Genomic DNA, 22,899 nt, shown 5'->3' with positions numbered 1-22,899 from the left:
TCAGGGTTCCGGGTCAGGATGGCGGGTTTGGGCCGGGTCGACCCGTCGCACACCTGTGCGACGGTCGCACAGGAGAATTGGCGATTTTAATTTTCTGACTTTAAGCGTGTAGAGAATTTTGTTGAATTTTGGTTATCTTTTGAATGTAACGTTTGTGGTCCTAAAAATCTTCCAAATCGCTCACGTCCAATGAAATAAAGTTACGACCCAAGCAAAATCTGCTTTGAAAAATTTCAAGTCTTATTTGTTTAGAATAAATTTGCTTACTGTTTTTTTTTTCCTTATCCAAATTGTACATTGTTTTTCATTTTTAATTCTTGCTGCCGAGGCGGCATTTGAAAGCATTGTTGGTCTATTGATTTATTTTTTTCTTCTTTAAGACGAGTGTTTCAATTTCATTTTATGTTTTTTTTGAAACGGAAATTAATTTATTAATAAGCCAAATCCTCTGTTACAATTTCCTTGAGCCAAACAGAAAAGTCACCGGTCCGACAAATTGGCAGTAAAAGGTTTCTAACAAATTGTGCTACTATATGAACAACTCTATTAGCTGATTGATACATGTGAAATACATAAAGGAAAAATTCTCTCTCACAACTTGAAGAATCACACACACATCATCAAGGAGGAACTTACTACTCCCTATGTTCCACTAAAAGTGGCATGTATTTCATAAATAAAAAAATTTAACTCTTAAAAAAGTGTAGGCACTATCATTTTTTACCAATTTCGCGTTGAAAAATTTTAAGCCATTTATAATGGGACGAAATGAGTATTATCTTCCGTGTTGACCATCACCCTTGCTGCGCCACTAACATGGAGTCGGTGTAAATCTCAATGGGTTCCAATTGATGATGCTAGTGTTTAGTGTGATTTCATAAAAGACAACCATAATCTCAGCCACCATCACGTTAGAGAAAGGTCGTGTTCTTCTTGACGCTGCCACCCGAATCCAGCCCTCATGGTCACTGAAAACTCTCATCTCTCTTGTATTTCTCTGACTTTAATTAAGCGTATAGAAATCGCTGGCGATCTGTTTTGAGATTTTTCGGTCCGATATTTCTACTATGCAGCCGTCGATATGATATTTTTAAATGTGTATATATGATTAATTATAGTGTGCATCAAGTGGCTATGAATCATTTACTAACACTGGTCCCCATCGAGATGGTGTGATTCCGTACAGTTCAAATAAACAATCTATATTTAGAGACATTCACGTTTAAACTTTAGACCTTCAAAACATATACCGACATCAGATTTTCGTTTGAGGACCCATTCAAGGTGAAAAATAGGGTTACACATAAAATATCAATTTAAGAATGCAATAAATAATTATCCGGTACCTTTGCTCGGCGGTTTACATGCATGCTAGAATCACCTATATATGGAGATGATGTTAATAGAGTGGGATAAAAATGTTATTTTTGAAAGATGAATATGCTCCTTGAGGATGAGGAAGACAGTAGAGCGGAGAAAAAAATTAACCAGGGGGCTTAGCCCACTGGCCACCGGGTCCTCACTTAAGTGAAGTGACCCGGGTTCGATCCCTCCTGGGAGCGAATTGGAGATTGGAGATATAAGGTGGATTTTGGTGAATGGAGAGATAAGGTGGTTCTTGGAGTGGGATGAGAAACTAATTACTAACATCTAACATGACTTTGCCCGATCAAAAAAAAAAAAAAAAGTAGAGCGGAGAAAATGAAAAATCTTAACTATTACTCCCTCCATCCCATTAGTAGTGTCTCATTTCTTTTGGGCACGGAGATTAAGGAGTGTGTAGAAAGTAGATAAAGTGGGTTAGTGAAAATTATTTAAATATTAGGTATAGAGAGAGATAATATTGCCATAAAGAGAATGAGACACTACTAATGGGACAACCCAAAAAGGAAAGTGGGACACTACTAATGGGACGGAGTGAGTATATATCAAATTGAGTTATTTTACATTGTGTTTGACATTCAAGCTTTAGAATCAAATCAACATTTTAATGAAGTCAAAACATAATTAATTTTATGTATGTCGTGTTTGGATCCTAGAGTTTTATTTTTTGAAATGATATAAAAAAGTTACTTCGTCTTGCAAGAAAACATGATATTTTCTCATTGGTGTATTTGTTAGTTAAGTTGTCATTGACTTTATCAGTTGTCACAGTTACAGTTGAAAGAAGTTTTTCAGCTATATGATCATCGATCAAAAGTGTTATTCACAATCGTATGAGAGACAATCTTTTGAATGATTGTTTAGCACCTTACATCGAAAATGATGTACTTTATAAATGTTACGATGCAGAGGTTTCAAAATATAAAAAATAAGAGAGTATTTTGTTTTAATTTTTATGTAATTTAAATAATATTATAATTATTTTAATAATTACTCCTTCCGTCAAGCGGTGCGTATTTCTTTTTGAGCCGTCCCAACGAAAGTGGTGCATTTTCTTTTTTGGTAATAATTTTACACTACAAACAATGTGGCACCACACGCCTTTACACATTTTTACACTACAATCTTATTTTCCTTAAATTCTGTGCCGAAAAGAAGCACACCGCTTTCGTTGGGACGCAGCGAGTATTATTTATTTTTAATTTAATTTTTAATTTTTATTGAAAAAAATTGGATCTCCCTAAATTAAAAGTCTAACTCCACTGTTGGAAATAAATAACTATATGATAGGATTTAATTTGGAGGATATAAGAAAATGTTGAATTTGTGTGTAGTGGTCCTAGTGGAGAGATAAATAGCTAAACTTTTATATGTTAAGAAGTGTTGTAGTAGCCCGCTCTTTTAATTATGAGTAAAACTAGTAAATGCAATTTTTATAAATGAATCCAGTTTATGGTCCTGATTTTTTTTTTTATCAGAAACGGAGTTATTATTTTAGCTTTATACTTTTATAACGTATGAGAAAAACGCGACGAGGATTATTGAGCCATTCAATAATTTATTATCCAGTTTAATAACTGACTTAGCAAAGTCAAGTTATTAATAGAAATATTATTTCTATTATTTACTTGGAAGTCGTGATCTAATTCCGAATCATAAGAACGAGTTAAATTAGATATTTAATTCGTAGAGAGTTATAACGAAGCGTCGTTATTTAGTAGAACCCAATATTAGTTTTACAAATACTTGATTAATTAATATTAATCAAGCTAGATGATTTTTTTTATTAGTAACCTCAATTCTATTTACTTTACCATCATCATTATTCTTTCCACTCCCTAATGTCTCCTACACTATCAACATACCATAGCATAATTTAGACCTCAAGCATGAAGCATGTATATACGTTGACCACATGAGTAACATCATAAGCCTCTTTCATACATAGCATAATCAATCAAGAAGACAACCAAATCAATTAGCAAAAGCAAAAGCTCTTCAATCACCAACTCCACTCCACCAACTCCACTCCACCACTACACTCCCACACCCACCTACTCCCTCCACTTAAGTCATTTGGCTGAAACATATCCTCACACAACCTTTAGCCCCACTAAGAAGAGTAAAAGCCTCACTTCCCCTCCATATTCCCTCCATTTTCGTCCCTCCTCCTTTCCTCCACTCTCACAACTATTCTCCCACCATTATCACACTCCATAGAAGCCCTTGATGCCCCAAGAGAAGTAGCAAAGCAAGGGAGAGCGTGGAAAAACTAGGGCGTAAAGTTAGAGTGAAGGTTGTGCTTCGAGGGTGAGTTTTCTTTGCTTTTTCTCAACTGAAAATGCTTTATGGCCATGGATTTTTACACATATGTGTGCTAAATTATGTGAGGATATGTTTTATGATTTTGGATGATTATTTTGGTAGAGTTTATTGGGTGAAAAACCGTGCATGAGGTAAGGCAGCGAATCTGCCATAAGCACACTGCTCCGACAGTGTTTTGCAAGGCGATTCCAGCCATCCAAAAGGTTCCCAAAAATTCCCAAATTAATTGTGTATCATCTTTCATATGTTTTCTATACTTTGGCAAAATTTCAGAAGGTTTGAAGCTCTTATGATTTATTTATGAATTTGTAAACATCACTGCCCATCTGGAATACATTTTTGGTAAACAATCTTTGGGAGGCCATAAGTAAAGTTTCAATCGGTGAAAACCTTTGAAACTTGAATATGTCACTCTAGACTCCCGTATCTTTCTTTTGACATCGGCCTCACCATTTTTGAATAAGGGAAACAACCGGTATAAATTCTTGAAATCTAGTTCTTATTCCTTGTACCATCCAGTAGATTTTACAAACCTACGACTTTGAGGTGGCAAATACCGACTTAAATCTTTGATTCTCAAGCCTATCTTTCTACTGAATATTCACTGACATGTTGGGAACTTACTTGTTCAGTTTTAGAATTTTTGGTGAAGCCTAAAGTGGTTTTTCCGATTTATGTTCTGAATCTGCCAAACTTGAACTCTTTTTGTGCACTGAACTTTAGATAGTCATATCTTCTAAACCATGAATGTTCTTAGAGTAAATCCAACTGGAGAGTGTTATGATCTCTCCCTAGTTTCCAGATTGACCCTTGGGGTTCCCAGTGGAGTTTTGTAAAGGGAGATATGAATTTTTAAAGAAAGCCCACTGACTTGGTTGTAATCTGGAAATCTGAAATTTTCAGATTTTTGCTAGTTAAATACCCATCTTTGAGAGGGCATATCTTGCTCGTTTGAATTGTTTTTCATTCGATTCAAATTGGAGAATGATCCTTGAAATGTCTAGTTTCCAGAATGTCTTTTGGAGCCTCATTTGGAGATCCGAGGCAGATTTGGTGTCTGTTGCAAAACAACCTCTTAAGAGCTCAAGTTGTTGAATTATTTTCTATGTATCAAAGTTTATTTTAAAGGATGTTTCATGAAAGATTTAGTATATGTGCGTAACAAGTTTGGGAATATTTATTTTAAATGAGGTCCGTTCTTTATTTAAATTATGATGGACTTTTAATGAATATTTTTGGGATTAAACTCTTATTTCTGGATTTATATAAATTATTTTTTTAAGGACTTATAAATATGAATTTCGTAGGCCTACTGACCTACTGTGATCGACGGTTTGTCGATGTCTAATAGCTTTGAAAACTTTATAGCAAGTCCCTACATGAGTCTTGAGTACCCTGGTAAAATTTCAAGCCATTCCAACTTCGTTTGATACTTCTTTAAAATGCAAAACCTAAACTGCACATAACTACCGAGAATTTCAGAGAACAGATGAAAGAGTCATTTATTTCAGTAGCTTCCTGTGTGATCTAGCTTTCCAAATTTTTATGGTATTAACCTTATTGTGTTAGCTAGATATCCACCAAAGTTGAGCCCAGTTTGACAACGTTTACTATTTTTCAAAAATCCAAGTTTTCGATTGTTCAAAACTGCCGAACATGGTAGATCGTGGTAAAAACGTCATATCTCTCAAACCACTTGGAGTTTTCGACTCTACGTTTTTTTATATGAAACTAGATTCGAAGATCTTTCTTTCGGTATGAGTCTCGAGTCCAGGAGATGTCGGAGTCAGAACAGATTAAATTTTGAAGTTGAGTCAGTGTAAAAATAGAGCATGTTTTAATGATGTTTTTGGACTTCGGACTTTAAAGCGAACTATTATCATTTATTTCTTTAAAGCCACTGGTTTATTTAATTAATTGGCTACTCTCTTTTGAGCCTATTAATTATTTGAGGTTACGCTAGTAATGATGTAACGAATTATGGATGCTAGAACCCTAAAACACTAAAAGATACCCTAGGCACGTAGAATTAGACTTTGTCTTATGACAATTACTTCACGAACTTATCGACTCTTCATCAATGAAGGTCCGGGCGACAGAAAGTGAAGCCGAAGAAGAAACGACTCCACGCCAGCTTTAAGAACAATTGAGGTGGGCAATTCCTTACGCGTAAATAAAATGCTATGCATGTGTTATGCTTTAAAATGCAAATTGGATCTTCAAGTATGGTATGCTTTATTACGCTTAAATGAGTTAAGCTTTATTATGCTGCACGTTAAATGATTTACGCTATGCTGTTTATACTATTTACGCCCTATGTAATTTACGCTTGATTACACTTATTTACGCTTGAATGCTTTACGCTGATAAGTTTATGCTTATGTTTGATGCTTGCGTCTGTTGGGGGAGGCCTCCCTCAACAGTACGATGCCGTGTCCGTTGAGGAGGGCCTTCCTCACGGCGCGATGCCCGTGTCCGCTGAGAGAGGCCTCTCTCGCGGCGCGATGCCAGTATGCCAGTATGCCAGTGTTACAGCGTCTATTGGGGGAGGCCTCCCTCAATAGTACGATGCCGTGACCGCTGAGGGAGGCTCCCCTTCACGGTGCGATGCCCGTGTTCGTTGGGGAAGGCCTTCTCCACGACACGATGCGTGTTGATGATTGTTAATGATGAAGAATGCGCTCATCCTGTTTATGAATATGGAAATGTTTAATGAGCAAAGGATTTGAAAGAAACTCATGCCTCTTATGCGATATTGTGAAATTGTTAATGATGTTATGTTATATGCTTGGCACTGCCCACTAAGTACTTTTGTACTTAGCCCTTCGATGTTTATGATTGTGCAGGTTGAGCTGTGATGGGCGATGAAGTGTTGCTGAGTGGAGTTTTTGTCGAACTTAAAGTAGGCTCAGAAAGGATACATGTCTTCATACATGTATCACAGTTATGCTTTCCGCTGTAAACACTGATTATTTCAGTTACGCCTTCCGTTGCAAACTCTGATAATGTTTTAGCCAAGCCCCTAATGATGCCTTTTTCCTTTTAAGGAATATAACGCGTATACAAGTTCTTTGAGTACCCTTTTTATGCGACCTATGCCTTTTTCCTTTTTAAGGAATATTTCACGCGTATTCAAGTCCTTTGAGTATTCTTTTATGCGCCCCTTTCTAAACCCGCTTCTTAATTTCCCTTCCCCAGTCATGGTTTTCCCGGATTAATTATCCTTAATTAAGGCCGGTCGTGACAGAGTGGTATCAGAGCAGATCGTTTGCTCTGAGCCTAAGAGTTTATTTAAGCCAAACTTAGAATGGATCACTAAAGTGTCTAGAGTTCAATCGACAAAGCTCAGCACTTCATCGTATCACACTCAACGAAGCAGAATGGTATGCTCTTCCAAGTTTTGAGTTAATGTTTACAAAAAGTGAAAATTTTCGTAATAGCAAAGTGAGTAACTGTTAATAACTATGTTATGTTGTTATTGAATGAAATGATTTACGCAAGCGCGATTAAGTATGCCTATGGAATGAATCCCTATGAACATAGAGCTATTAAGATATGAGATCACCACTACGACAGAACATAGAAGCAAACATAGAAAAAAAATTAGATTGTATCTTTTGGTGGCTATAGTGAAGGAAGCAAGATAAGTGATACGTATAGAAAAAAAAATTTTCTTAAGCTGATGATATTATAGCCACTATAAATCTCCATGACTTATGCTTAAGTATCCAGTTTAGTTGATGTGATATTATATGCTTGAGAATTGATATGACTTATGGATTTGAGATGCTGCTGTCATTGGAGTTATGACTTGTTTACAAGTTATAATAAGTTGACCTTTACAAGAATTCTTTTGAGGCTTGTATTAGATTATGCTAGAGTGTACTAATTGACAAATCTTTACTATCAGAATGCCGCCTAAGAGAGGACGCCCTGCGAAAAACAATAACAATCGCAGAAACCGTAACGCTGTACCCGAAGAACCACAAGATGCTCGAGGACATAACCCATCCCCTCCGCCTCCGACTAGGAGAGTCGAAGAACTCTTTTTAAGGCAAAATCCACCTACGTTTGACGGAACGAGTGAACCGGCTGAAGCTGAGATTTGGGTGCGTGCAATGGAACGCATTTTCAACTTTCTACGTTGTACTGATGAGGAGCGCCTATCTTGCGTCTCTTTCCAACTAACAGGATCAGCTGACTTCTGGTGGGAAGCACGTCGAAAAATTCTGACACCGGAACAATGGGCAATCTATACTTGGGAAGATTTTAAGACGGGATTATATGATAAATATATCCCGAAAAGCTATAGGAAGAAGAAAGAAGCTGAGTTCTACGAGTTAAAGCAAGGAAAGAAATCTGTGGTTGAATACGACAAGGAATTCTGCAACCTGTCGAGGTTTGCTCCACAACAAGTGGACACAGATGAGAAGATGGCAGAAAAATTTTGTGCCGGTCTACGGTACGAAATTAAGATGGCTCTAGCAAGCCACGGAGGACTCTCATACACGGAGTCTCTGAACAGGGCACTTGACATTGAAGCTGCAATGCCGTCAGACAAGTCTGCCCCACCATTGATCTCAACGCCAAATGATCCACCAGTAGCCTCACATACTCTCAAAGGGAAGCGCAAGTGGGACAACAACGAAGACAATATCAATCAGACTAGTAAGAAAGTGTGGCAAGAAAAGGAACGGGCCGAACAATTTATTCAACCAAGGTACGAGGCACGAACTAACCTCGAGTCAACTGGGGGTAGCCAAAGTCAGAGAGGAATTTCACCTTGCCCAAATTGTGGTAAGATGCATAGGGGTATCTGTCGAGCTGGAACTAACGGTTGTTACAATTGTGGCCAAAAAGGTCACTACTCCACGCAATGCCCCAACAAACAACGAGGTTCAGTAATTGGGAACACCTGCACCCCCTTGCCAGCAATACGTGGACACTTGCGAAATCAGTCTCAATCACATCAGTGAAAATCTTATGGAGACACCGCAGACAAGAGAAGCTACGCGGGAACTTGAAGACAAGATGAAGGAAAAATACCCCGAACTGTTTTAGCAGAGATATGCAAATTTCGGGACGAAATTTTTGTTAAGAAGGGTAGTATGTAGTAGCCCGCTCTTTTAATTATGAGTAAAACTAGTAAATGCAATTTTTATAAATGAATCCAGTTTATGGTCCTGATTTTTTTTTTTATCAGAAACGGAGTTATTATTTTAGCTTTATACTTTTATAACGTATGAGAAAAACGCGACGAGGATTATTGAGCCATTCAATAATTTATTATCCAGTTTAATAACTGACTTAGCAAAGTCAAGTTATTAATAGAAATATTATTTCTATTATTTACTTGGAAGTCGTGATCTAATTCCGAATCATAAGAACGAGTTAAATTAGATATTTAATTCGTAGAGAGTTATAACGAAGCGTCGTTATTTAGTAGAACCCAATATTAGTTTTACAAATACTTGATTAATTAATATTAATCAAGCTAGATGATTTTTTTTATTAGTAACCTCAATTCTATTTACTTTACCATCATCATTATTCTTTCCACTCCCTAATGTCTCCTACACTATCAACATACCATAGCATAATTTAGACCTCAAGCATGAAGCATGTATATACGTTGACCACATGAGTAACATCATAAGCCTCTTTCATACATAGCATAATCAATCAAGAAGACAACCAAATCAATTAGCAAAAGCAAAAGCTCTTCAATCACCAACTCCACTCCACCAACTCCACTCCACCACTACACTCCCACACCCACCTACTCCCTCCACTTAAGTCATTTGGCTGAAACATATCCTCACACAACCTTTAGCCCCACTAAGAAGAGTAAAAGCCTCACTTCCCCTCCATATTCCCTCCATTTTCGTCCCTCCTCCTTTCCTCCACTCTCACAACTATTCTCCCACCATTATCACACTCCATAGAAGCCCTTGATGCCCCAAGAGAAGTAGCAAAGCAAGGGAGAGCGTGGAAAAACTAGGGCGTAAAGTTAGAGTGAAGGTTGTGCTTCGAGGGTGAGTTTTCTTTGCTTTTTCTCAACTGAAAATGCTTTATGGCCATGGATTTTTACACATATGTGTGCTAAATTATGTGAGGATATGTTTTATGATTTTGGATGATTATTTTGGTAGAGTTTATTGGGTGAAAAACCGTGCATGAGGTAAGGCAGCGAATCTGCCATAAGCACACTGCTCCGACAGTGTTTTGCAAGGCGATTCCAGCCATCCAAAAGGTTCCCAAAAATTCCCAAATTAATTGTGTATCATCTTTCATATGTTTTCTATACTTTGGCAAAATTTCAGAAGGTTTGAAGCTCTTATGATTTATTTATGAATTTGTAAACATCACTGCCCATCTGGAATACATTTTTGGTAAACAATCTTTGGGAGGCCATAAGTAAAGTTTCAATCGGTGAAAACCTTTGAAACTTGAATATGTCACTCTAGACTCCCGTATCTTTCTTTTGACATCGGCCTCACCATTTTTGAATAAGGGAAACAACCGGTATAAATTCTTGAAATCTAGTTCTTATTCCTTGTACCATCCAGTAGATTTTACAAACCTACGACTTTGAGGTGGCAAATACCGACTTAAATCTTTGATTCTCAAGCCTATCTTTCTACTGAATATTCACTGACATGTTGGGAACTTACTTGTTCAGTTTTAGAATTTTTGGTGAAGCCTAAAGTGGTTTTTCCGATTTATGTTCTGAATCTGCCAAACTTGAACTCTTTTTGTGCACTGAACTTTAGATAGTCATATCTTCTAAACCATGAATGTTCTTAGAGTAAATCCAACTGGAGAGTGTTATGATCTCTCCCTAGTTTCCAGATTGACCCTTGGGGTTCCCAGTGGAGTTTTGTAAAGGGAGATATGAATTTTTAAAGAAAGCCCACTGACTTGGTTGTAATCTGGAAATCTGAAATTTTCAGATTTTTGCTAGTTAAATACCCATCTTTGAGAGGGCATATCTTGCTCGTTTGAATTGTTTTTCATTCGATTCAAATTGGAGAATGATCCTTGAAATGTCTAGTTTCCAGAATGTCTTTTGGAGCCTCATTTGGAGATCCGAGGCAGATTTGGTGTCTGTTGCAAAACAACCTCTTAAGAGCTCAAGTTGTTGAATTATTTTCTATGTATCAAAGTTTATTTTAAAGGATGTTTCATGAAAGATTTAGTATATGTGCGTAACAAGTTTGGGAATATTTATTTTAAATGAGGTCCGTTCTTTATTTAAATTATGATGGACTTTTAATGAATATTTTTGGGATTAAACTCTTATTTCTGGATTTATATAAATTATTTTTTTAAGGACTTATAAATATGAATTTCGTAGGCCTACTGACCTACTGTGATCGACGGTTTGTCGATGTCTAATAGCTTTGAAAACTTTATAGCAAGTCCCTACATGAGTCTTGAGTACCCTGGTAAAATTTCAAGCCATTCCAACTTCGTTTGATACTTCTTTAAAATGCAAAACCTAAACTGCACATAACTACCGAGAATTTCAGAGAACAGATGAAAGAGTCATTTATTTCAGTAGCTTCCTGTGTGATCTAGCTTTCCAAATTTTTATGGTATTAACCTTATTGTGTTAGCTAGATATCCACCAAAGTTGAGCCCAGTTTGACAACGTTTACTATTTTTCAAAAATCCAAGTTTTCGATTGTTCAAAACTGCCGAACATGGTAGATCGTGGTAAAAACGTCATATCTCTCAAACCACTTGGAGTTTTCGACTCTACGTTTTTTTATATGAAACTAGATTCGAAGATCTTTCTTTCGGTATGAGTCTCGAGTCCAGGAGATGTCGGAGTCAGAACAGATTAAATTTTGAAGTTGAGTCAGTGTAAAAATAGAGCATGTTTTAATGATGTTTTTGGACTTCGGACTTTAAAGCGAACTATTATCATTTATTTCTTTAAAGCCACTGGTTTATTTAATTAATTGGCTACTCTCTTTTGAGCCTATTAATTATTTGAGGTTACGCTAGTAATGATGTAACGAATTATGGATGCTAGAACCCTAAAACACTAAAAGATACCCTAGGCACGTAGAATTAGACTTTGTCTTATGACAATTACTTCACGAACTTATCGACTCTTCATCAATGAAGGTCCGGGCGACAGAAAGTGAAGCCGAAGAAGAAACGACTCCACGCCAGCTTTAAGAACAATTGAGGTGGGCAATTCCTTACGCGTAAATAAAATGCTATGCATGTGTTATGCTTTAAAATGCAAATTGGATCTTCAAGTATGGTATGCTTTATTACGCTTAAATGAGTTAAGCTTTATTATGCTGCACGTTAAATGATTTACGCTATGCTGTTTATACTATTTACGCCCTATGTAATTTACGCTTGATTACACTTATTTACGCTTGAATGCTTTACGCTGATAAGTTTATGCTTATGTTTGATGCTTGCGTCTGTTGGGGGAGGCCTCCCTCAACAGTACGATGCCGTGTCCGTTGAGGAGGGCCTTCCTCACGGCGCGATGCCCGTGTCCGCTGAGAGAGGCCTCTCTCGCGGCGCGATGCCAGTATGCCAGTATGCCAGTGTTACAGCGTCTATTGGGGGAGGCCTCCCTCAATAGTACGATGCCGTGACCGCTGAGGGAGGCTCCCCTTCACGGTGCGATGCCCGTGTTCGTTGGGGAAGGCCTTCTCCACGACACGATGCGTGTTGATGATTGTTAATGATGAAGAATGCGCTCATCCTGTTTATGAATATGGAAATGTTTAATGAGCAAAGGATTTGAAAGAAACTCATGCCTCTTATGCGATATTGTGAAATTGTTAATGATGTTATGTTATATGCTTGGCACTGCCCACTAAGTACTTTTGTACTTAGCCCTTCGATGTTTATGATTGTGCAGGTTGAGCTGTGATGGGCGATGAAGTGTTGCTGAGTGGGAGTTTTTGTCGAACTTAAAGTAGGCTCAGAAAGGATACATGTCTTCATACATGTATCACAGTTATGCTTTCCGCTGTAAACACTGATTATTTCAGTTACGCCTTCCGTTGCAAACTCTGATAATGTTTTAGCCAAGCCCCTAATGATGCCTTTTTCCTTTTAAGGAATATAACGCGTATACAAGTTCTTTGAGTACCCTTTTTATGCGACCTATGCCTTTTTCCTTTTTAAGGAATATTTCACGCGTATTCAAGTCCTTTGAGTATTCTTTTATGCGCCCCTTTCTAAACCCGCTTCTTAATTTCCCTTCCCCAGTCATGGTTTTCCCGGATTAATTATCCTTAATTAAGGCCGGTCGTGACAAGTGTTTTGTCACGACCGGACTTACCTAAAGATAACTAATTTGGGAAATCGTGACTAGGAAAGAGAATTAAGGAGTGGGGTTAGAAAGGGGGCGTGTTTGACTTGTTTATTACTCGATAATTGACATGGGTAACTAACATTAATTACTGAAATGAAAATAAAGACATTAATGAATCGACGCATATAATTAAAAAGGATACTCGATGAACCCAAGTAAACGTTAAATATTTCTTGAAGAGTATTTGGAATAGTTATAGACTCAATAAATATTTCATACATGTATCCTCTTTGAGCTTATTCTAAGTTAGACAAAAGCTCCGCTCAGCAACTCTTCATCATCCATCACAGCTCAACCTGCACAATTAAATATATAATGGGGCTAAGTACAAAAGTATTTAGTGGGCAGTTGGCAAAAACTAAAATTTAAGCTAATTAACATTTTATTGACAAACTATAGCATCTGCAAGACACGAGAGCCTTCTTTCAAATCCTGTGCCTACTAAGCATTTTCATAATCATAGATACCGTGCATGCGTTTCATCATTAATAGTTATATAAGTAAGCATCGTGTCGTGAGGAAGGGCTTCCTCATCGAACAAAGGCATCACGCCGTGAGGGAGGCCTCCCTCAATGGATACGACATATCGTACTGTTGAGGGAGGCCTCCCTCAATAGATGCTAGCATCGTACCGTTGAAGGAGGCCTCCTCAACGAACATTTGACTGGTCAACCCTCTCATTGACTCACGGTCGCTTTGTGTATACAAATCCTGACAGGATAGCTATCTTCTCAGAATTCAAACTCGTTAGCATAATCACATAGGCATTAATAATATGCGCAAAGTATTCAAGCGCAACAAAGCGTAAATCACATAGGCGTAACAAAGCATAAATCACTTAAACGTAACAAAATGTAAGTAGCATAACATAAATCATTTAAGCGTTATCATTGCGTAAACAATGAAGCGTAACAAGGCGTAATCGGTTAAGCGTCATAAAGCATAGATTACTTGGGCGTAACCAAGCGTAAATAAATAAGCGTAAAATATTTAGGCATAAATAAACGTAAATAGCATAGCCTATTCACTTGAAAATCTAACTCGCATTTGAAGCATAAAAACTTTCATAGTTCTTCATTAGCATTTTATTTTATGCGTTAGAAAAGCCCACCTGATAGCAAAGCTTGTTAAAGTGTTGTGATTCCTTGAGTAGCTTTCACTCTCGCGCTTGACCTTAATTGCGAGAGTATAAAATAAGACATTGCTCGAGTAAAATTCTTAATTAATGAGAATGCGTAATTTACCTATGCATGACTCTCTTATTCAAGAATTATTATTCCAAAATAATAATCCAATAATTTCTATTAATAACCCAAATTATAGGATTAAATAATAAAATAAACTCGTCTTATGAGATCAAATTAATAATCTTAATTAATCCACTCATCTTAGGGTCTTTTGACCCGCTTACTAATTAAACAAGTTTCTTTCTAAATTAATTCATAATCAAAACTTCCAAGTCCAATTAATCTATCGGTCTTAAATAATAAGAATGACAACCCAAACATTAATATGGATCCATATTATTCAGCCCATCTGAATTATAAGGGAAATGGGCCCAAAAATGAAAATAGCCCAACTATAAATAACTACAGCCCAAATAACCACATAAATTCGGCCCACTAAAAAAAGTGTTGAGCCCAAATACTTGGCCCAATCTCTGCCTCTTATTCAGAAACACACGCGCACGCTCATCTCTTGCTCCACCTTCGTTAACGGCGAGGCCGGCGTGACCGCCACCATCTATGCCGGCGTCGCCCTGCCTTAGCCACTCTCCTCTATTTCTCTTCTAAACTGAAGATAGGCTGATAGGATGTAAAGCATGTAAGAACTTGAATACCTTGAATGCTTTGTTGGTTTGTTGTTGAATAAAATGAGCTGGAACTGAAATAGAATCATTGTTGTTTCTCTTAAATATTGGCAGGCTTAAATTATGGAAGAAGGTTGAAATTCAAGGTAGGCTTACCTTCAAGTTTGGCAGAATGAATGAATTCTCCTCTCTGATTCTGGCGCACTAAGGGAGGAACAAGGGATTGCTGGATGAATTGTATAAAGAAGGATGTTGGTGGCTTTGATTGACTATTCTTTGTACCTTAAGAGTTGAATATTGGTGTATTTTCTGGCCAGGTTATAAAGTCATGTTATAATTACGATTAAATTGAAAATTGATGTATTTTCTGGATGTTATAAATTAGAAAATTGGTAAACTATGAGTATTTTCTAACAATAATAACCCCATAAAAGGGGTTATTGCCGGAAAAAATCATTCATCCGTTAACCATTAGAACATATCACCTATATTATCTTCTCAATAAACAATTCAACAAGTATTGTATTAAGAAATTTTAAGTTTTCTTATAAAAATATGATCTCATAAATGATACCCATCTTCATGTCAGCCTATAATCAACAAGGCCAAAAATAAGACAAACTTGATAATTATGAAAACAATGCTATTGTAGACTCTAAAGTATGCAGGATTAATATGAAGGAAGAAATATTATAGCGAAAGAAAAGAGAGAAGTAAACCTTGTGATCGAAAGCATAGAAGAGAAGACAATTTAGCAAAAGAAAACTTCTGATATTTGGAAGAAGAAAATGGCTCCGGTTTCCACAACGCTAATCTGTTGTAGTGTGCAGTAGGAGTAGGAGTAGGAGTTTAAGTTTACGTAGGTTGAGATTAGGTTTTCTTTTATTTACTCTATTTTATATAAAAAATGATGTGGCAAATATTTTAATTAATTGACTTAAATGGAATTGAATGACTATGTAGATTTTCATTGCCACATGAAATAAATTTATTTGGAAACTTGAATTAAAAAACTTAAATGATACTATAAAATACTTCATCAGTCCCGCAAATCTTGAGGCAATTCTTTTCGGCACATAAATTAAAAAAATAGTATTTAGTGTGTTAAAGTGTGGTAGGTGAAAAAGTGAAAAAGGTGAATAAAGGGAATTTTTTTTTGCCATATAAGGAAATGACTCAAGATTCGTGGGAAAAAAGAAAAGTGACTCAAGATTCATGGAACAAAGGGAGTACAAGTTTAATATTTGTTTTGAAACAAATTAAAGTTTGGTAACAAATTTGATACAAGTAGCATAGTTTGGTAACATTTTATGCAATTAACCCCCACAAAGAACAATAAAGAAGGAATTGAAAAGGAAAATTACATCACATAACCATCGAACTTGCTTGCGAAGACAGCTAACCTCCTCGTAAGTTTAGACCGCCAAGTATCATTAATAAAGAAGGTAAAATTTCAGCATTAGCGACACAACAAAGTCACCGGAAAATACAGCCTCAAGAAAGTTTCATCTTCCTTGTGTTGTTTCCATATCATTGAGATTTGCATGGAGCTTCATCAACAGAGACTAAATCATTATTCCTTCGACTCTCCCTTGTTAATTTGAGCATTCAAATATTAGATCAGCAATTCAAAACTCTACAAGTGATCAAAGAAAGAAAAGAGACAAGTCATCCAACAAATTGAATACCAATCATCTAAATCTGAATAATTTCTACAAACAGCAGTTTCTAAATTAATCTCTAACCTGAAAAGGAGCGGACGACACTTTATCTATATTGTTCAAACAACATCATATCAGGAATGCTTCACACGAACTTGAAAGCTATCATTTCCAGAATTCCGTTGCATTTTTTCTATCAGTGCTGCCGAGCTTAAAAGACTACGCATGTGCCACTTCTCAACCTCAATCAGCTGAAGTGTTGGAATGTATCCAATATTACGTGGAATCCTATATAGAACACGACACCGACGAAGTATTAGGCACTCGAGTCTCGGGAAGTGGCTAGCTTCAATTATCCAATCAACCAAACCTGATCGGTCAATTAGCAAGAATCTCAGCTCACGAAAATTTCCCTCAATTGTCATCCAGTAACTGCCTTTGCAAGCATAGTTTCTTAGTTTAAGCACTTGAAGATTAGGTAATGAACCAATGATGGTCATATCATCCCAAGGAAGCTTCCCACCACTCAAGGTTAACCTTCTCAGTTGTAGAGGAAAGTTTAGACCTCTAGTTTCAGCAAGTTTTCTCGATAAAAAACCTCCACTCATCTTCAATTTCAATTTCTCAAGTTGACAAAACAAATTAAGATTGTCGAGGCAATAGTCTACATTCGCATCAAACTTCTCCTTGGAGTAACATATTCCCAACTTTTTAATGTTTGGAATTATTTCCACCATTCTTTTACTGCACACCAAGTCTGTTGCCAGCGAAAGTTCCTGCAAGTTATCGAGGGGATTTTGTTCCCACTCAGGGCTCGGTAAGGGTTGAAATGAGAAGGCAATAAGATATCTTAATTGTTTCAACCTCCAAATCTCCATAGGCAAACGAACCTCAGATCTATAAATAATTAAAATTTGAAGATTCTGAAGCTTTAATATGGCTGAAGGAACTATATTATTGGGAATGTTGGAAGCAAGGTAAGTTAAATGAACCAGATCGAACACTTGACCTGGCTCCCAGTCCCAATAATCGCTTCTACGTAAAACGTGAAGGACCCTCAATGAACTAAACTTTTCTACATTGCCCACAGACCTACCCCCTTTCTTGGGGATGCATATAATGGTGCGTATGTGTGAGCTATGCACAGAGTCTTTGAGATGTAGTAGATCATAGGAAGTAGTACTTATGTTGTGATGGTCTTTTATGAGACGTGGAACAAAATGCCTTCGCAGGATAGGAGTAGGTAAATAATCAATAACTGGAAGAATTACCTTCTCATTTGCACCTTGCCTTATGCAAAATTCCCGCACAATATCGTGAAGGCTGCAACTCTTTATTTTCCCATCAAACTTTCTGTTGGCGACCAAAACTAGACTTCTCTCGACAAGATCCTCAAAACAATCTTCTGCCTCCTCTTCTAAGCTTTTAGATCCATTTGAAAGTGTTACGAAACCTTCGGACATCCAAAGATGAACAAGCTCTGTAACACGAATCTCCTGATCTTCTGGAAAGCCAGACATATATAAAAGACATGGCTTCAAGTGATTGGGTAAATGAGTATAACTCGAACCAATTATTGATTCAAGTTGCCCGTCATTTGCAGCAATTTGCTCCCATGAGGATCGAGTATGAACCTTAGATAGAAGTCCTGCCACCACCACAATTGAAAGGGGGAGTCCTCCACAATTTTGAACAATTTTCTTCCCTATATCTTTTAGTTCAATAGGAAAGTATGTACCGGCAAACACCTTCTGCTCTAGCAAATTCCAACTATGATGTGCATCCAACACACTCATAGTATGAATGGAACTAGAAGAGTCGACATAAGCAGCCACATCATGCAGCCTTGTGGTTACTATGATCCAACTGCCATTACCGGAGTCAGGAAACAACATCCTTACATCATCCCAAGCTTTCTTACTCCACATGTCGTCCATTACAATAAGATACCTCCGACCTAGTAGGTATTTGTAAATTAAGGTTTCCATAGGGATGTCACTATCTCTTAGTGTTGAAATTTCTTTCATGGAAGCTAGAAGATTTAGAACAATACGTTCTACACTATGATGTTGTGATATTGTGACCCAGGCGCAGATATCAAAATTTTCGACAACGGATGCATGATTATAAACAATTTTAGCAAGTGTGGTCTTACCAATGCCTCCTGTTCCAACAATTGGGAGGACCCGTAGTCTGGATGATCTCTCTAAAAGCCGATTCTTGATCACTTCCACATCTTCTTCAAAACCAACCACACCATCATCTTTGCTGCTTGTGATTGCTGATCTTGATGATGAACTAACATCGGCAGAATCAGTTACACTGCCGACTGAGCCTTTACCCTTGATGCAGTCCACCACATCTCCAACGGTTGACTCCAATCTCTCTGCTAGTTTCCTCAGCCTGTTCGCAAGTCTGACTCCATCTGAAAGGTTTTCTTCAGAGAAGAGATATTCAATAATCTCATTTGTTGAAACTGCTGCATCTCTGATTGTTTCTTTGTTTGGATAATGTTTGAGATTCAACTGCAAGACGACAGCTTGGATGCGGATGGATAAAATTTCTTGTTTAACAGAATGAGTGATGACGCGATCATCGCCATGCTTTAGGATTCGATCTAAGGTTTGAAGCAGAGTATCAAAAGCTTCATAAGCCATATATCTCGATTGTGCAGAAACAATTTGTCAAACCTGTGAGTTGTGAGTTGATTAATTCTAACATAACTCCATTTGAATTGGTTTGTTGGGTAGCGAGTGTAGCTGTATGTTGAAATATTTAAGGGATAATTACTCCCTTCATCCGCCTACGAAAAATTTCTCTCAATTTATTTTTCAATTCGTTCACAAAATATTTACCACTTTTCATTTATAATATTATGGTCCATAAAATGAAGGTCCTTACCCATGCCGTCTACAATGTGACGAATTTCTTGTGAACGGCTTTTTTCCTTAGGCTGCGTTGTAAAAATGATATATGGCTCTTTAAATATTCAAGAAAAAACAAAAAGGAAAAAAAAAAATCACCAATCTCTCTCATGAGGCCGGCAATCCTCAGCATGTAAAAATGATATACTCCCTCCGTCCACGAAATGAGTACCCATTTGTGGACGGCACGGGTTTTAAGAAATGTATTGAGTGTAGTGTGAATAGAATAGAGGTCCCACCTTTTTGAGTGTATTAATTAAAGTGTTGTGTGGGGTACACTTGCCAAAAAGGGAAATGGGTACTCATTTCGTGGACGGACGAAAATGGAAATATGGGTACTCATTTCGTGGACGGAGGGAGTATCTCTTTCAATGAATTAACCCATATTATTTTTATTCTTCTATTCAAACCAAGTCAACGTCAGACAACAGTTAAGAAGTAGAAGAAAATATAAGAAAATATAGGAGTTTTTTTTTAGCACCAGAAAAATATAGGAGTTATCATCTAACAAAACCGCTGAAATACCAACTAGGAAATTCAATTTTCAAAAGAGAGGAAGATGCTTAGGCCAAGTGTGTGCATTTTCACCAATTTTTTTGGAATCTGAAAATGATGACTTTATGACTCCATCCTTATATTTATAAAGAGAAGTTTCGAAATACAAACTATTCAAATTTTACGTATATCTATATCTATACTAATAGAAAAAGAGTCTAAGCATTTTATGGGACAACTTGTGGATTGTCTATTTTACCCCTTTACATATTTTATATTATATAGTTATAAAATAAATCTATTTGATATAATTTATTTTTCACCCAAATATATATGTATAAAGAATATTTTATATTATCGGACTTATTAGATCCATCAAATAAGGATCCAATGAAATACAAAATATTTTAATATATTAACTTACAAATAAAACGTGTCATTTACGAAGCATATAAAGTTTGGACTCTTCTACAAATAAAACGTGACACGAAAATTCGCAAATTATTGATTAACATTATATTTATGTAATCAATCTTTTTAGGAATACTTTATAATAATTCAAACTAAAACATAGACATTATAATAACCCAAACTAAAACGTATTTAATTTACATCAAATTATAAATATGGTAGGAATATATTTCTTATTGCATTAGAATTCTATTTAGTTTTGAATTTATGGATTGAGGACCTATATGCTATCAATGATTAATTGAAGATGTATCGATGCCTATACAATCTTGAATTGTGCTAAAGCTTGCCCCAAGGGACTCAATCCTGGTATGCAAATCCAGAACATCAAGAGACTCGAACGCACAAATTAGCTCTTCCAAATCTTGGTTGGCTTCATTAGAAATAAATTTATTTGCTATTAATTGGTGATACTTTACGTTTGTGATTGTGGAAGACAATTGCTAAGGTTACCATTGTTTTTTTTTAATCTACTTTCTTGTTTAGATTTTGAGTTTCGTATCAACCTCTCTTACATTACAACCTGATTGATTGATTAAACAATACTGATTTCCAAGATACATTTGATTCATTCTATTTATAAACGTTTTCTTTATTTATGTTGTATATATAAAACGCTTCAAATTTATTGAACAAGAAAAAAACTAGTTCTTGCACGAACTTATACAATCCATTTAATCAACCATTTAATCCTAATTACCAATTTAATCCAGTTACGATGAGAAATCACAAATATAATACACATTCTCGTTAGAGCAGTATATGACAATAGATTAATAAATTCTCTATCTCCATTAGGTCTCAAGAAAATATACGAACTCTCAAATGTTCATAAGAATAGCTCCCTAGGATCCGAATAGCTCCCTAGGATCCACCTATCTCCGCTAGGTCTCAAGGTTAAAATCATATTATACATTTTGTTGGGACACTGGATCTTATTCGATTCGACATGGAAACATATGCTTCACTGGAAAATAAAAATAAAAAAAAATCAAGATGCATAAACTAACCATTCAGGTAAGATGTCAAATAAAAGAAGCAAAGGGAAATATATTGTAGTATTCATTATTTGGAATATGTCCATAAATTTTCATTTCCGTATAAGTTCGTGCAAAAACTATGTTTTTTTCTTGTTCAATAAATTTGAAGCGTTTTTGTACAACATAAATAAAGATCAAAACGTTTATAAATATAATGAATCAAATGTATCTTGGAAATCAGTAATGTTTTAGACAAGATCTTTATTCACCATACTTGATTAAATCATTCTATATGCCAATATGAAGATTATAGAATGTAAATTTAACTATAATAATTAATGGAATATTAGGATTTCGTATTTGAAACACTATATAAATATGTAGAAAATACTATTCAATATACAATTTCAGTGTAAGCATTCATTCATCATCAAAATATTTAACATGGCTTCTCAAAAGTCGATTTTTACGATCATCTTTTTGTTAATTAATGATAGTTGATGGTCAGCATCTCTTCCTCTAGTGTGTTCTAAGCTTGCTTTTTATTCAAGTAAAAAATTTTATTAGACTTTTAAATATAATTGTTTTTATAGATTATTCAAATAACATTTTAGGCTTTAAAGATAAATTTTGTATCATTTGTTTTCTATTTTATAATTCTAAACGACTTGAAAGCATGAAGTCATGTATTTATTTCAACTAAAAGTATTGGCTAATTTACCAATTACTCTTATGTGTTTGTTCATGGTTCTCCGTTCTCATGAAAAGATGTGATTCTCATAGAGTTATTCCCCATTGATCCTAACCCTATATATGTATATATATATTCTATGAAATAGACTTCAATCTTGAAAATATATTCTTCAACTTGTTGTTTTAAGTTTTGTATTATTGTTTTTCTTCTTCGGATAAATGCAGTAAAAATGTCATTAGCAAAATGTGTGTTACATGAGGACTGTAAAATTAGATGCAATAAAGGTCCTCCATTATGCTTGGATGGCGTTTGCATTTGTCTCGATGAGCAAAGATATATGTCCAGCGAATATGGTAATTTTAATAAAAAAAAATTGATGTTCTATTTAACTATTTATATACTAATTTTTTATTATTATGAACTATTGTTGAAGGACCTGCGTGTCGGAGCGATGCAGAGTGTGCCTTGCAAAATTGTACTGGTAAAGTGGTGTTGACAGATATTGTGTCATGCGAATGCTACTTCCAATCAGGATCAGAAACTAGTGATAAAGGATGCACAAACGAATGTGTGCCCCACTGTTATGGAAATTGTATTTGTGAATTAAAAAAAGGACAAAATCATCTTAAAATGTTTTTCAACAATATGAATAAACTGAAATCTTGATGGAGATGAAGCGTTACTAATTTTTTGCAATTTTTTTGCACCAATTTTCGAAAACCGGCCATAACCTTTCATTTTTGTCTCAAATTTGTCCAGTGTTCGGTTTTTATCTACATGGACGTCGAAAATTGACACGTG

General features: G+C 36.0%; 2 protein-coding genes across 11 annotated transcripts; one reads left to right on the top strand and one right to left on the bottom strand.

The window, feature by feature from the left end:
• Positions 1-2,833: 2,833 nt before the first annotated feature.
• Positions 2,834-12,837, top strand: LOC131017579 (uncharacterized). Of its 10 annotated transcripts, none has more exons than XR_009099649.1 (6): positions 2,855-3,693; positions 5,795-5,859; positions 6,555-7,091; positions 7,619-9,743; positions 11,845-11,909; positions 12,605-12,837. XR_009099649.1 is itself a non-coding variant. In XM_057946383.1 (4 exons), exon 4 carries the CDS (start codon positions 7,620-7,622, stop codon positions 8,682-8,684), a length of 1,065 nt encoding a protein of 354 aa, XP_057802366.1. In that variant the 5' UTR covers positions 2,855-3,693; positions 5,795-5,859; positions 6,555-7,091; position 7,619; the 3' UTR covers positions 8,685-11,037. The 10 variants fall into 10 exon arrangements, 1 of the variants encoding a protein (XP_057802366.1); XR_009099651.1 differs by lacking the exon at positions 2,855-3,693 and adding an exon at positions 3,700-3,911; XR_009099650.1 differs by lacking the exon at positions 2,855-3,693 and adding an exon at positions 3,700-3,984.
• A 3,831-nt stretch (positions 12,838-16,668) lies between these two features.
• LOC131018335 (putative late blight resistance protein homolog R1A-10) lies at positions 16,669-19,191 on the bottom strand. Its single transcript, XM_057947061.1, has one exon. The coding sequence runs from the start codon at positions 19,189-19,191 to the stop codon at positions 16,669-16,671; it is 2,523 nt and encodes an 840-aa protein (XP_057803044.1).
• Between the last annotated feature and the right edge of the window lie 3,708 nt (positions 19,192-22,899).

This window comes from Salvia miltiorrhiza, chromosome 3 (assembly GCF_028751815.1).
Source record: "Salvia miltiorrhiza cultivar Shanhuang (shh) chromosome 3, IMPLAD_Smil_shh, whole genome shotgun sequence".
Classification (NCBI taxonomy): domain Eukaryota; kingdom Viridiplantae; phylum Streptophyta; class Magnoliopsida; order Lamiales; family Lamiaceae; genus Salvia; species Salvia miltiorrhiza.
Note: the sequence above shows the minus strand (reverse complement) of the source record. Positions and strands in the feature narration are given on the sequence as shown.

Bases quoted from the DNA above. Each gene is read 5' to 3' on its own strand.
- LOC131017579 (XM_057946383.1), top strand. From the start codon at position 7,620: ATGCCGCCTAAGAGAGGACGCCCTGCGAAAAACAATAACAATCGCAGA.
- LOC131018335 (XM_057947061.1), bottom strand. From the start codon at position 19,191: ATGGCTTATGAAGCTTTTGATACTCTGCTTCAAACCTTAGATCGAATC.